Source organism: Micromesistius poutassou (assembly GCF_964030765.1).
Source record: "Micromesistius poutassou genome assembly, chromosome: 19".
Taxonomy (NCBI): Eukaryota; Metazoa; Chordata; class Actinopteri; order Gadiformes; family Gadidae; genus Micromesistius; species Micromesistius poutassou.
The window spans coordinates 7,916,857-7,933,009 of NC_140289.1; the positions used below are offsets into that span (position 1 = coordinate 7,916,857).

At 43.9% G+C, this 16,153-nt stretch overlaps 1 protein-coding gene across 2 annotated transcripts; it reads right to left on the reverse strand.

The window, feature by feature from the left end:
• Positions 1 to 134: 134 nt before the first annotated feature.
• Positions 135 to 16,122, reverse strand: ttc13 (tetratricopeptide repeat domain 13; the record flags this gene model as incomplete). 2 transcript variants are annotated; one of them, XM_084483695.1, is made up of 23 exons in its annotated part: positions 135 to 2,821; positions 3,123 to 3,202; positions 3,358 to 3,436; positions 3,899 to 3,978; positions 4,595 to 4,730; positions 5,002 to 5,111; positions 5,461 to 5,545; positions 6,129 to 6,212; positions 6,385 to 6,477; positions 6,625 to 6,757; positions 6,964 to 7,094; positions 7,859 to 8,015; positions 8,748 to 8,922; positions 9,248 to 9,389; positions 9,521 to 9,603; positions 9,890 to 10,000; positions 10,321 to 10,437; positions 11,375 to 11,467; positions 13,672 to 13,737; positions 14,049 to 14,119; positions 14,221 to 14,296; positions 15,027 to 15,121; positions 15,942 to 16,122. In XM_084483695.1, 23 exons carry the CDS (start codon positions 16,120 to 16,122, stop codon positions 2,707 to 2,709), a joined length of 2,493 nt encoding a protein of 830 aa, XP_084339821.1. In that variant the 3' UTR covers positions 135 to 2,706. The 2 variants fall into 2 exon arrangements, with proteins under 2 accessions (XP_084339821.1, XP_084339822.1); XM_084483696.1 differs by having other exon boundaries at positions 5,002 to 5,108; positions 15,942 to 16,110.
• Positions 16,123 to 16,153: the final 31 nt, after the last annotated feature.

The window sequence follows — 16,153 nt, forward strand, 5'->3', positions numbered from 1 at the left end:
ATCTAAAAAAATGTACAGAAATGCTGAAGAAGTTGAAGAATTAAAGAAGGTTAAATAAAAAGATTGTCATGTTGCAGTCAAAGAAAGGTAAAAATATGATAAAGAAAAAAAATGGCTCACGCTTTCATTTTGTTCAAACCGATTTTATTGGCTGTTGTTCACCTCCATCCACCGCTTTTTGCATTTATAACTTCACTCTTCGCAATGTTCGAAAGCTCAAACTAATTCCTCCTTTTGCACACAAGGACAATAACTGAGACAGAAACTCCCCAACCGACCGAATAAATATCAAATAGTTGAATAATGGGGAAATAACAGAAGCTCAAGAGCCAAATGAAAAATAAAATAGTGATAGCACAGTAGACCAATCATATAGCCACCTTCAGTGATTTAGGCCCATGGGTAATAATGTGTATAATTGTGCCGGTTAGGTCAAGTACTTTTGCTCTTTATTGGCTCCATGTTTCCAAAACAACAGAACATGTTTGATATTGAGCTAAGTTTTCAGATCAATTAATACAAAGAAAAGCAATAAAAAAATGTGGAATTATTCTGGGTCATCAGTGGAAGACATCAAGAGAGGCAGCATTTAAGTCAGTCCCAGCCAACATTTAAGTCAGTGGTTCCAAACCCTTTTTTTCCCCCACATTTCAAGCTCTGAAAATGTTTGTTACCACAATTGAAACTTTTGTGCATCTGCTTCCAAACTAATAGTTTTTACTAAATTCCCATTGGCCGGAAATATCACATGTCCCAGAGAACTTAATCGCATCGCTCAACTACGCACTTGGTGATCAGTAGTTGTTTGCTTGTGGTTCAGAATCCTTCGACAGTCAGATCGTCTAAACAGGACGTCTAGGAGACCTTACATTTTTCTTGACAAAAAACAGGTTTTCTAAAATGGATCACCACATATCTATGGCTTATGTCAGACATTTCCTGTGACCCCAAATGCATATCAGGGGACTCCAAGAGGGGGCCCCGACCTCAAAGAGGGGGACCACTGATTTCACGTCTTAAAAAGTCGGTTAACAACTTTGTCAGAAATGTCTATCCCAAACCATAATCTATCTATGTTCTGCTCCAGCCATTGCAAATGACTGTGATAATTCAATTTGTATTTTTCTTAACTGGTTTCTGGAATGGCTGAAGCCACAGGGGACATTAATAACACATGGGAGGGTGACTATTAACCTTTTGCCATGTAGAACCAAAATATTATACAAATAAAAAACATGTGACAGATTTGTATTCATTGGTGTGAAGCTTTTGCACAATATGGCCCTTTTAAAATATTTCGAAATTTATTTCTAATACTAAAATATTCTTGGGAGGTCAGTAGCAATTTATGTGACTTTGGTTGATTGGCTTGATGTTCATTGGGAACTAATACCCCATACTCACACTTCCCCCAGAAACCAAATAAGAACTTAAAATATATAAATACAATAAAAAAAAAGAAATTCAAGTATGCCAAGACAGAAACCCCAATGTTGTGTTTCTGTGATATATTTATATAGACAGATATCTATATATATATATCTATATATATTTTAAATCTCTATTTGCCATTTCTTCCAATTGTCCAACATGAGACAGTGCATGCACACTACACGGCTGGGGGCCCTTTATGTATTTATGAAGATAAAAACAAAGGTCAATCATACTAAATCTAAACAGTTCCCATCAAACAGCATTGGCCTACACTGTGATGGTGATGCATACAAATAGCTTTAAGTCAATGAGTCCAACTTAAGAGGTCTTTAACCTTAACCTGCAACAACTGCACGATTTCACTACAGCCATCGCTTTTGGCATCACGCAAGACACAAGTGAGGTAGAGATGTTTTTTTTCCAGACCAAAAATTGTGTTAAGAGATACTGATGGTTGAATGACCCTCGATTAAAATATAGCCATGGCTGCAGAGAAATTGGTCCATATCGCAGGTTAAATAGTAATTTAGTATTTTCCAAAAAGTTTCAATGTCAGTCTTGGCCATGCAACTTAAGAGGGTTGGCTTGTGAAGTCATGTCATGTTTCACAGAGAGTTGTGTGCGTCTGGATGAAAACAGAAAGACAGAAGGGGTGGAGGGTTAGGTCCGCCCACTGCATCCCAAAGGGACAAAAGGGTTTTGTTTGCGATAACCCCCTTGCCATTGTGCTCAAGGTTGGAGTGTGGAACAGCAAAGTGTGGAGGGCTGCCTACTGCCTCGTGTGTCTGGGCCCCCAAAATGAACAGACAGAGAGAGAGAGAGAGAGAGAGAGAGAGAGAGAGAGAGAGAGAGAGAGAGAGAGAGAGAGAGAGAGAGAGAGAGAGAGAGAGAGAGAGAGAGAGAGAGAGAATAAAAATGCACCCATCATGTTTCACCTCTTGCATGCCCCTTTACAGCCAAACACATGATTGACCTGCATAAGGGAAAAATTTCAGCCTGTATTGTAACTTTTGGCGTGGTGTGTTGTGGTGTGTGTGTGTGTGTGTATGTGTGTGTGTGCCTGTGTGCATGTGTAAGCGGTGGATTACAACCCTGACATGAACATGTATTTGTCTCCTCAAGTCCCAGGCATGGCCTAGGAAGCACCAAATTACACCCTCCCTCCCCCTTCCTCCCTCCTCCCTCTCCCCTCCCCTTGTGTGTTCTGCAGCAGAGTTGTCAGTGGTTGTTCTTCGCAGAGAGAGACAGAGAGAGAGGTGTCCTGAACCCGGGCTAGGACTTCTTGGGACAGTGCGACGTGGCGTCCGTGTTCAGCACCTCTATCATCGTCCTGCTGGACGGGAAAGTCTCGGCTACTGACGGAAGACTCTGGTACCAGCTGGGCAAGCTGCAGAAGGGAATGGGAATGGGAACGGGAACGGGAACACACACACACACACATACACGATGGCATCAAGATAAGCCAATTGAGTCATCAAAGAGTACTACAGAATGTTGGAAGGATGTTGCAGCACCATTGGCTGATTTAAGTTGGCTTTCTCTAGCAACAACAAACCTCCCTGTAATGCTATCACACATGATGAGGGATTGATTTAAAAATAGAAAAACAATTGCAATTGTGCTTTGAATTACCATTGACCCAAAATGTTTGGCATGGTGCAAAAATGAAATATAATAAATCGGCTCACCTTTTAAGATTCATCCAGCTCTTGGCTGTTTTGCTGAAGCCGTCCGGACTGGGGGTGGTCATGGCCTCGAAATCCACCAGCTTAACGCCCCAGGAAAACACGTGCATCCATCACACACACACACACAAGAGAAGAACTCCATTGAGAACAACTTGATGCACACCATTCATACAATACAGACGGTAGGAGAGCAATGAACCCGATTGTCAGTAAAGGGTCTGTGGTGGGACGCTACCTTTCCTTTGGGGATCCTCCCGACCACCTCTTTCCCGCTGGCCATCAGCGCCCCCATCACCACGGAGTAGGCCACCACGCTGAGGAGAACAGCACAGCGGTCACCATGGAGCACAGAGGGAGAGACACCAGCCTCTCCAGCACAGCATCTGACGCACATGACACTTGTCAAGGCGTTTTACACTATGTACCATTTCTTTTATTTTTTTATTTTTCTACAGGCCACAAGAGCAGAATTTCTGAGATCTCTTCTTCCCCTCATCACCCGTCTTGTATAAAAACGTAACCTAAATGTTGCAATAGTGGAAGTTATAATTGCTATTTCACATCCTCATTTCTGTACGGAAAGGTTAAAAATAAATTAATACATCTGCATCTGCGATGTAAGGGCATTTCGCCCCCTGATGCGGAGCTAGTGATCTCAGCTACCCGACCCCCTGATCCCACACTGAAAAGACTGTGGAGAGAGAGCAGTATTGACACAGCAGTACGGGGACCCTGAGGGCCTGAGGCAGAGGCAGCAGCAGCAGCAGCCGGTGTACCTGGATCCCCGGGACAGCGGCATGAGGTTACAGAAGTAGTACACCAGTGACAGTATCAGGTTGCACACCGCGTCCGCGTCCTGAAAACACGGACAAACAAAGAAGTGTCAGCACAATGCATCAGAGACAACAAAAGATAAGCCAAGGAAGTGGAGCAAGGAAAAAGGTAACCCTGGGTAACACCCTGCTATGGTCCGGGGCTGACGCCAGCTGTTTTAAGAAGACCGCAGACGTGTGCAGAAAGAAGAAGTGCTGCACCGGTTTTAAGCGGTAACCGCAGGCGGCAAGCTACCTTCTGCTCGGGTGCCATCCGAGCAGGAGCCCGCGGCTGATATTTCAGGACGACTTAACACCTGTTTGAATGACCATCCATCGTCATTGCTGTGGTCTCAGTGTGCTTCAATGGAAAGACCCGGTAACCCAGTGATGGACTGGGCAGCTTATAAGGGGACATATTATAGCACCAGGTGTGGGAGTGATTAGCCATTACAAGCCGTTATGAAAAATCGGCCTCTTCTGACATCACAAGTGGGTGTGTCAGACTTACGGCTAAAGGCTAATCACACTCACACATGGTGCTATAATACGTCCCCTTTAACGTCAGATGAGGATGGAGGTGAAAGGGTGGGAAGGAATATAATGTGGTGGTGTGATTGGCTGGGGGGGGGGGGGGGGGGGGGGGGGTTGACGTCTTACACCGAGTTCAGTGGACAGCATGAGGGTCTTCCCCTTGGCCGTGAGGTCCTTGTAGATGGACTCGATCTCCGACTGGTACTGTTGAGTCCGCTGCTCCGTGGTCTGGGTCTCCACAGAGAACAGCATGTTGCCCACCCTAACACACACACACACACACAGACACACAAAAGGTTGAAGTGTTAATTAATTAAATCAATTACTCAATAAAACTTGTCTCTTGTGCCTTTCATTTAAAACAGTGTTTAAACTTCGGCTTATATAATCAAAAGCCTCATCCTAGCCTTGTTTCCCCCATCTGCCATGACCTAGAATATATATAGAATATATATAGTGCGGGCGAAGAGAATCCTACGAGTGGTCTCTGAGCAGCGGGGGTCTTGTTGACCCTTGGTGGCGTGGCGTCTCACCTGTCTCCCGTGATGGTGATGGTGAAGCCGTCGTATTCTTTCCCCGGATCCTTCATGCTGGGTACTTTGGAGTTGACCGTAAATCCATCTCTGGTTTTACTGTTGAACTGCTTTAGGGAACAAACACACACACACACACACACAAATAAATACATAAACACACACACACACACACACACAGACACACACACACACACACACAGCCCTGCATAAATCCAAACCCCCTACTTGTCATGGACCAGCTTGATCAAGGATCAAAACGCGTCAGACTCAAACGCAGACCTTAAAAAATATCCATCTACTCTATTCCTCACAGATGGGTAATCAGGGTGTTGCAGCAAAGATACAGGGCGGGAATAGGATCTTTTTCAAATGCTAAATATAGATAAGACAAAGACCCAGATGGAGTTGGTTCTGTAAACCTCCATCCCACCGCCCTCGCGAGCTCCCCCTCTTTACCTTCATTATAGGAAGCAGGTCTTCCACTTTGTTCACGTTCTCCAGAGCTTGTCGGACCTCCAGCAGCCCCCTGGGATTGTAGGCTCTGAGACAGAGAGACAAACCAGGCTTAAGATGGCAGGTCATTATGAAAAGGTAGAAGGAGATAATTGAGGGTTCAATTGCATTGGGAACAGCGGTTCACTTCTGAACAGCTCTCTCTTGGAGAAATACGCTTTAAGTTCCCATCTCGACTCGTTCATATGGGAGACGGAGTGAAAAAGTGATGGAGAGCAGAGGAGCGCCTAGATCCCTCAGGACTATGGCTGGAGACGACAGGACATTGTGGTCACGGGCCGCTTAATGATAACAACAGTGCTGATGACAGCATGAGACAGCATCATAGTGAAAGGAATTGACGAGGCTGCAGAAATACCAGCCGCTCATGGAGGCTCTCTGAAACAAGGGATGAAGAAATGTGGACAAGCAGCCCCCCTAAGCACACATTGACCAGAAAGATATCTGGATCCCATTGGCAAGGGGGATAACAAGGGGGCAGATGAAGCCATAAACATAGCTTGTATAATATTCATAGTATAAAATAAGTTATTATTGGTAAAACAGTCGTAAAATAGAACACCTTGCCCCCTATGTAAATATGTAACAAAGCGCTCGAGTTGGCCACTCACCCGTGGTACACTAGTATCCGATCCTTAATGAAGTCCAGAATGTTGTCAAAGTAGGCTAGATACCTGATGTTTATGATCTGTCCTCTGGAACAAGGGAAGCATATGAAAAAACATTAAAAATTAAGAAATTAATTTTTATTGTAAGTGATACCTTGGTGAATTTATCCTGAAATGGAGGTCAGAGCTGCAAAGTACAGGGTGGGGTTATCATGGTGTGTGTATGTGTGTGCGGGGGACAAAGTTGTAAACTTGATACCTTATGAGGTTGATATGATTATTAAAGCCTCGACTGAGACTTCTGGCTGGCATCTGGTCCAGCCACAGAACTGGTTGGTCTGGATCTGCAATCCTACACACACACACACACACACACACACACACACACAGTTTTACAGACAAAAAGGACAGTCTCCAAATGTAATCAAAATGAGAAACATACAATAATCAGCGTTAGGTAGCTCAAACCACGCTAACACAAAGACCAAGGGTCCCTCACCTCCTCCATTTGACGGCTATGTCAAACATGTCCCGCCACTGCATCTGTCGCGTCTTGCCGTTCACCCGCACCTTGGAGTTGCTCCACGTTCGGTGCATGGCCTGCATTACCTCCAGGGTCGCTAGGCCCATGGCTAGTCGGGGGGTGGGGGGGGGGGGGGGGGGAGAGGAAACAGCACTTTCATACACTATTCAACAGTGAAAACCATGCTATTGCTGCATTGCGCAAAAAAAACAAGTATTCGAAAACGGGACAGCAAAACAGCCTTTGAATTCAAAATGATTTGGGTTTGGTTGAGGGGGTCAGTGCAGCTGTGCATGCAAAAACGCGAGCCGGTACCTCTGTGTATTCTCCTGTTGGGCAGGAAGCCCGGCGTGTTGTACTGCATGAGCGCCCCGAGGTGGTCCGCGGTGCATATGAGCTTCTGTACCTCGTTGCTGTAGCTTTCAAAGTGTTGAGGTAGGACGTCCCTGAGGAGCAGATAGGGAGACCACATTCCTTCCTCATCCCGGCTTTACATTATGATTAAAAAAAAAAAAAACACAGTCGAAAACCAATAGTTGTTTGTTCTTAACTCCGAGACTAAGAAGTGGTTTCCTTGATTTGGTTTCCCTGCATTAAGCTAAAATCAGGCTTACACATTCAATAAAGCTGATGCTTTATTCACAAGTGTCTGAGAGTGGAGGTGTTCTGTAAGTGGATGCTGCTGCAACCTACCTTCTAAAACTGGCCTGTCGAGGCTTCCATAAGCCTTGACAGGCCAGTGCTAACACAGCATGGTTGCATATTTGATACTTGAATATTAATTTACATAAATGTTCACCATGGGGACACTGTGCCTCTGACAGTTCCGAATCAATGCGCTACAAATCAGACAGGGATAGTAAAATAGAACCTTGAGGACTTCCCATTTACAGATGAAAGTAACTAATATCCAATAATTGTTGGTAAACTATGGTATAAATTCTAAATAACGGGACAACCCGTTGGTGTTGATCCATCATAGTTCTATTGAACTACAGCCGGCGTTGCCATTGGCGGCCGGTAGCGGTGTTAACTTATATGTTCCCTCCTTGTGTTAACCCTTTGACCCTGGGAACGCGTGTGCGCATGCGCAGTGTTTCATGTTGCTTCCTCTCTCTTGCGTGGCGGTGGGAATGGGAGCGAGTGAGTTGTCCTGTGCTGTTAAAGATATATAAACGTAGTGTTTATGGCGTCTAACGGCGGGACTCACTTGATGTGCGGCTGCAGGCCCGGCTGCTCCTCGTAGTCCTCGATGAGGAAGGGCAGGTTCTTGGCCCAGTGGTTCTTGAAGTTCCCCGGGAGGTCCTGGTCCACGTTGTACTCGGCCACCGAGACGTCCAGGTGGGAGTGCAGGTAACGAGAATACTCTGGAGAGGGAGGGAGGGGGAGGGCGAGAGGGAGAGAGAATTTGTTAAAAATGGCAGGAAGTAGTTACAGGAAACTGGCAGGAAGTAGTGGCAGGAAATGAATGAATGAATGAATGAATGAATGAATGAATGAGTGTTTATTTCGATCACAGCATCAAAATTTCAACAAACAAATTCAAGGTAGTAACAAATACTATACAGCTGGTCGAAAAGGGTTGCGGCTGAAGCAAAGCTTATAGCTGCCGCACCCTCATTTCTCATTTCATTATAAAAAACCATAAGCAGTCTGATCGGAATGTCGCATATACATACACCCCACACACATACATACATATACCTACACAGTACGTCCCCCACCGACCATCCTATATCCACAAACCTTCACAACTCAAAAAACAAAACAGGTCTAAATTTCCTAGTTTACATTACACATCCCATATCAATCCTATAACTAAAAAACAGTCCGAATCAAACAAACAAGAAAACTTCATGTTTGTTGCAAAATGAAGTTAATTATTTCCCTTTGTAAATGGGTATGTAAATGTAAATGGCAGGAAGTAGTTACAGGGGAGGTAAAAAAAACACTGCATGGCGGGCAATGAATGTATATAATCTCTAAATAAAGATTTTCATACAAAATATAGATTAAAAAAAAAAACGATTGAGAATATAAACAAAGTGATCTTTGGTTTATTACGTGAACACAACCAAAAAAAAGAAAAGCGAACATACCTCTGAGGTATTTGACTTTGAGGTATTCGGTGCTGGCCTTCTGACCCAGTAGGGGGTCGTTGAGCATGACCTTGGTCTGGGCCTTGATGCCCTCGTAGAACTGGCCCATGGCCACCTGGCTGAGGCCCTTCATGTACTGGCACACCTCGTTGTACGGCTCCAGCTGAAGGCACCGCTGTTGTGCAGAGAGCCAAAGAGTGAGAGAGACAGAGAGAGAGGAAGAGAGAGAGAGAGGTTTACTTAGTGGTTAGTTAGGTCTTAGCACATTTGGCACCGCACACACGTGTTGCTCGGATAACTGTTTACAAGGTTACACTGCACTTAGTGGTGGACTACCAGACACTAACCCTATGTTTAGACAGCGCACGCTGTTGACACAGATCGTATGATTGGCCGCAGTCTGTGTGCCAATGAATGCCGACGATGACCTATTTTGCGTTCAGACTGAAAGCGGAACTGGGGACCTGGATGCACGCCACAGCCGGCAGTCGCCACCATACCTTGAAGTTGCCGATGGCTTCCCGCAGCGAGCCGTGGTGGTAGAGCATCATGCCGCGCAGCTGCAGGGACTGGATGTGGTTCTGGTTCAGCATCAGGGCCTTCTGGAAGCTCTCCATCGCTGCCTCAAAGTCCCCCAGCTCTCTGCAGAGAGAAGGAGAATGCAGGAGATGGGAGATATATATATACTGTATATATCTATTAATACACACACACACACACACACACACAATAATCATATACACTCCTTCAAGGTGGAGCCGTTCCAACAGTACCTGTACGCCTGCCCCAGGCTCTTGTAGGCATCTATGAAGTCCGACTTGAGCTTCAGAGCCTCTTTGAACGTTTCTATGGCTTCCTGGAGGTGCATAAACAAGAAAAAGGGGTTAGGGAGCGGATTCTAAACAGGAAGTTCAAACACTATTAATAACTGATCTTTAAACGTAGACATTTACATTTATTTAGATAACATTTTCTGAGAATGCTTCAGCTACCAGACATTGACCTCCAAATAGATGATTGCATACATGCATGAAACGCGACCATAGATGTAGGTAGCAGAACAAGCATGTCTAAAAGGCCAAAGGACATTATTAGCCTGGCTGTCATTCTTTAGCTACACTAGCTTGCCGAGACTAGTGTACCTTTAGCATGCCTCTGTGGAAGAAAGTGAGGCCCTTGTACAACATGGCGATGGGCTGGTTCTTCTTCAGGTCCAGAGACTGTTGGAAGTCCTCCATAGCGGCCACATAGTCCTGGCCACACACACACACACACACACACACACACACACACACACACACACACACACACACACACACACACACACACACACACACACACACACACACACACACACACACACACCATCTTCTGAGGTTGTGTATGAAGTATGAATCCAGATAACCTGAATAAATCTGAGACTATTTGAATGCATGCTTGGAATTGGACATTTGTAATGAACAGAGTGAATTTATTTTCCTCCCTCCTTGCTTTACATGGAAATAACCAATACTGTCGGACTCACACCTGGCATTGCAATGTGAGGACGTACACAAACACACCACACACACACCTCTGATATGAAGAGCAGTGTCCCCCTGTGTCTGTAGAGGCGTGCCGAGGGCTGCAGCTGAATGGCCTTGGTCAGGTCACCCAGAGCCTCGCTGATACGGCCCAGCGGAGATAGGATCTGGACGGACGAGGGACAACAACAACAACAACACACACACACACACACACACACACACACACATTTTATCCGGTAATAGGAAAATATCTGGCCACGCCACAGGAAGGCAGACTGAAGAATTTGCAACTATTTTGTATCCAAGTCTAAGCCCGACTAATGGCATTACTATACATACAAAGCACACAAACCTCATTAGGACGATTAGGAAAACGAGGTGAACCCCACTTGAGAGCGAAAAGCTTTTCCAATAGATAAAAATACTGCCATATTTCAATGCCCCATGGCAATCGCGTAATCAAACACATCCACATTACTAATCTCAGTATGGATTAGCTCTGCAAACATAGAAGGACGGTATTTCATGGATTTGAGAGAAAGCTCAGTCGCTGCTCCCTTTGTTCTATGCCTTTCTATTGGCACATAAAGTTCACATCTTATCACAATAGACATGCAGCTCCAGTTAATTTAGTCGCTTATAATAGACCGACAATTATGGATTAATGTGATGAGAAGAGGATTTTAATAAGTGTATTTCTACAGTGGCCAGTCAACAAAGTGTTGATTTGAAACCTTTACAAGACCCCTTTTTAAAGTTTACTTCTGCTGGCTGAGTTTGTATTCGGCAACTATGGACTGAATGATCACCTCAACTAGCCACATGATTGGGGCAAAACAACTGAAAGCAAAAGAAAGGGAAACGCCCCTTTCACCCAGATATGAGCACGTCCGCCATCAGACAGGAATCTAAAGTCGGACTACCTATCACACACTGTGTTGCCCACGCAGCTGGCATACGCAATATCTACAACACCATCACATAACGCTGGGGATATTTTAGTCCCCCGGCTGTCTGTGTTTTGAGTTTTTTAAGGGGGGGGGACCTCTTGACCTTGACCATAGGGAAGTGGGGTGGGTGGGGGAGGGAAAGGGCTCTCACCTCTGCTCTCTGCTCGTAGACTTCGGGCCAGTTGGGCTCCAGCGTGATGACCCGGCTGAGCTCGAACAAGGCCAGGTCTGCATTCTTGATGTCCTGGGACAGAAAGGCCAGAGTGCAGACGTTATGGTGGAGAAGGGCCTCCCGTGAAAACTCAATAGGTTTCTTTCTTTGGGGTAATTGATTTTGTACCGGCCAACGCGGTCACGTAACATTACCCATTACCGCTCACATCGCTTATGGTTAAGAAAACTATGTTAAAGTTGAAACCTGCAGCTACAGTAGATGCAACCTCCACCCCAGGCATTGACTCACTACAAAAGAGCCTTGTATGATAGCTTATAATAATTAATGTCTCAGAGTCCAATGTACTACTGACTAATAGATCGCAAGCTATACATGTCATTATATTATTATTAGGTGCCAAGCACAAAGTGCGAGGCAACCTATTGTAATCGTTAGTTTTATTATTATTCCGACAGGTTTGACTTACACAGCCTAAACCGCTCGCACGCTTTTTATGAAACTTACTAGACCTGTAGAGGTTGACCCAAGATTAACAGACAGCAAATATTACACTGATTGGCCCAAAAGTGGCGCTATACCAACTGTCCAAAAATGCAAACTTTGCACAAGCATATCTCGTAACCAGTTTGACCTACACTCATGAAACTTTGTTCACACATGCATATCCACATGCTGAACAAATATGCCTCACGAACCTATGACTTCCGGTTTCCAGATTTGCCGCCATTTTGAATTTAGTTAAAAACAGTAAATTGCCAAAGGATCCCAGGTTTTTTGACTTTGACAAAAATCCTTTAGCCCATATCATCTATGGACCATTATCTTCAATCTGACATAAATATTAGTGTGACACTAAAGTTTAAAGCACCCATGAGCCATTGACTTCTAAAAGGGGCATTGTTTAAACCGCAAAAAGAGTTAAATGCTCATATCAACATCAAGTTGGACTCCTATGATGTTGACTCCAATACAAAAGTTGTTAAGAATCAAATTCTGAACAAGTTAAAGTCGACATATTTTCAAATAGGGCGTGGCATCGAAATGGGCGTGGCCTGTCACTAAAATCGCCACAGTTCATAGACGCAATGTTTGATTTAAGCGGGACCGACTTAGCGGCCGTTGGGGCCCAAAGTTCCAACTGCTCAAGTGAAATGAAGTCGATTGACAAAACAACATGACCGCCATAGGCTAAAAATCGTCAAATTTTAACTTGACGCCAAAAGGCAGGGTTACCTTAACCCAATCGTCATCAAACTTGGGAAAGTCCAAGGCACATGGGTCAAGATGAAACTGTCCATATTGTATCTAAATCGGCCTAAAGGTGGCGCTATAGCAACAGTCCAAAAATGCTAAAATCGTCATCGCCATTTTGTGGTCATTTTCACTTTTTCGCCTTTTATTTGAATGAACTCCTCCTAGGGAATTTATCGGATCTGCTTCAAAATTGGTCAGTACAGTCAAAAAATGGTGCTGAATGAACGCTGTACAATTTGTGACTGTACATTGAAGGGAGTGTCCGTGGCGTGATGTCAAAGTTGGCCACTTTGAATGGAATTTCACAGTGATGCCATTTTTGGCATTTCAGGGTTCTATTTTAATTAACTCCTCCTACAGGTTTTATTGGATCTGCTTCAAATTTGGTCAGTGCAGTCAAAAAATGTTGCTGAATCAACACCGTTCTATTTGTGACTGTACGTTGAAGGGCGTGTCCGTGGCGTGCCGTCAACAATTCAAAATTGGCCATTTTGAATTGTGTGGTCTTGTATTTGAACTAACAAACTTATCAGATCTGCTTCAAAACTGGACAATACACTTGAATAATGTTGCTGAATGAACGCCATGCTTTTTGTGACTGTACGTTGAAGGGCGTGTCCATGGCGTGCCATCAAAGTTGGCCATTTTTGGTTAGGTTATAGGTTAGGTTAGGTTATACTTAATGGTTAGGGTTAGGTTAGGGTTAGGTTTATGGTCTGCGTCACAGTCTTAATGGTTAGGGTTAGGGTTAGGTTATGGTTAGGTTAGGGTTAGTCAATGGTCTTAATGGTTAGGGTTGGGTTTGATGGTTTATTGGTCGGTAGGGTTAGGGTTAGGTTTGATGGTTTATTGGTTGGCCTATGCTTGGCACCGTATAATGCTGCTCGCAGCTTTAATTATTATTATTATTATGTATGCATCTTTTTATACAATAGTCTGAAATCATTCAGTTCTAAACACATTACAATTTTTTAAGGAAAGTAGATTAATAACTGCAGTGTCAAATGAGCATGACTCACCTGAAGACTCTTCTTTCCATATGCTATGCCTCTGCCGTAGATGGCACTGACCAACTCTGGCTCACCCTGGTTGGAGGACATAGGGGCCCAACGGCGGGAGAGAGAGGGAGAGAGAGAGTGAGAGCGAGAGATATTGAGGAGATGAAAACTTGTTTGCAATCAATCCACCTTCACTGCATAGTGTAATCAATGATTTTGATCAAGAAGAAGAAAAAAACAGCCAACTAGATTACATCAGCACAATCCTTAAAGTGGGTGCCCCATATGCATTTGAAGTCACCAAACCAGTTGTAGGGTTTAACTACAGGGTGCTACATTCAACTGTCTACATTTAAAGTTCACTGCAGAATTATGAGGCGCTTTGCTTGTAAACCGACCTGTAGCAAAAGGGAAAAGTGTTTGATGGCTTCGTCGTAGAGGCCGTTGCCGATCAGCACATACCCTATAGCTGTGAGAACCCGGAAGCATGCAAGGGGACAGGTGTTATAGCAGCATTGCAGCAGGAAACACACATATCAACCAGAATATTAAAAACAAGCAAAACCTTACCAAGCTCTTCGTTTGTGTTGTGGTTAACCACAGGGAAAGGTATTTTTTTCTGTTCTATGAACAACTTGGCCTGGCTCTGTGAGAGATAGGCAAAAAGATTCCAATACATATGATATGGTTGAGGTGGAGAATCAATTATTATTTTTAAACAAAATAATCCTACAAATGTATACCTTGTTTATTTTTATGAAATAAAGAAAATAAAACATTACTTATGGCGGTTGTAGAGCCATTGATCTATAAACACCTATGCATAAATCAAGATCTTTGGATGGATCTTGGATGCAAAAAAAATCATATTCAATAACAGTGATCAAGCAAAAATAGCAATGCAGCAAATGCAATTACATTGTGGTCTTGTTCAAGCTGGTCATACTGTTTAGCTAGAACTGCTCATAATTATGAGGATGGTTGAAGCTATCATTCAGTTGATTGTGGTATCTTGTTTGTTTTCATAGCTTTTGCCCCCAAAACACGAATTATAAAAGTGTGTACAAAAATTGCACAATATTCAAATGGTCAGCCTTTTCTACTAATCTTATCTTTTACGTACAATGGGGGAAAGGAACCTTCGCCATCCCTTTCTCAACTCCTGAAACACTACTCTGAGGGGCAGTCAAAAAATATTATGTAGATTATTCTGTAGAGAAAAGAGGTTCAACTCAAAACTTCAGCGGACAGACAACTCACTGTTCATGAGGAAGTGGAAGGTTATGAGCATTGCCAAAGTGAGCGTATATTTGTGAGTGTGAATTTGTGTAGGCTATATGTAAATGTATGCAAGCCGGCATTCACGCTGATCTTACCAGAATCTTCTCTGCATTGAGAGAGAAGACTGATTCACAGGGAGGGTTACTCCCTTCTTCACAGTCTGGGTCCTCCAATTGCAAAATGGAGGACTCTTTAAAAAAACAAAAAACACAAGATCAGTATCATGTTTATAAAAATATTGAGAGAGAGACTGAGAGAGCGAGCAAGAGAGAGACGATATAGTATTTATTTATTTACTCCATTTGAAATGCCTTGGAAAGGGACATGGGGAGGGGAACAAAAATTAGGTTCCACACAGAATATGTGTACTTGTCCCCAGTGCAGGACTCAATGTACTCTTTACAAGTTACTAGGACGCATATGCAAATGCTACTCTGCTCAATGCTGATCCTGTTTCATTTATTGTTTTTGTTCGTTTTCAATCGTACAGAGAAGGTACGAATTGGCTTCAAAGATCAGAGCAATGCACTGACGTCCATGCAGTTGTCTTCCATTCATTGACTGTGTGCTTGATTCACGGGACACTCAGCTTTCGTGCTAGAAAACCCAGAACACAGTGACAACTAACAACACGATGAATGACATGCATGTTGGCATCCCTAAACAAGATAACGACCACCAGTATATAGCAGCCATATTAAAAGATACAACTCCACCAAGTTACAAATTAACACTGGAGTACGTTGTTTTACCCCCATTACTATGATAGTATGCCCAGATACACACATATCTACAGACAAGACACTGCTCTTCAGGGGTCATAGTATCCATCTGACCATGCGTTTGAATGTCTAGCAAACCCATTGCAATCCTTGGACTAGTTAACTCTGCAGGACAGCATAGAGGACATGGTATTGGCTTATCCCGACTAGTAAACGTTAGCTTATGACCGGGGGTTAGCCGAGCACTGACAGTTGTATCATAGAGGACGTGGCAAAAAGAGATCTCACCGCAGTCGGCGGCGTATTCCTCCCACTCCGAAGGCGAACTGCACCCATGTTTGTGCAGTTCACTATTGAAAAAAGTAAGCGTGGAGAAATATTCGGTGGAAAAGATTGCTCGACACAAGTAGAGAAGTGAAAGCACTAGCACAACAACAGTCCGGCTGGCAGGTGCCATATTGTGCTTCATGTGTATAGTGATGAGAGCGGAAGCTCCTGTA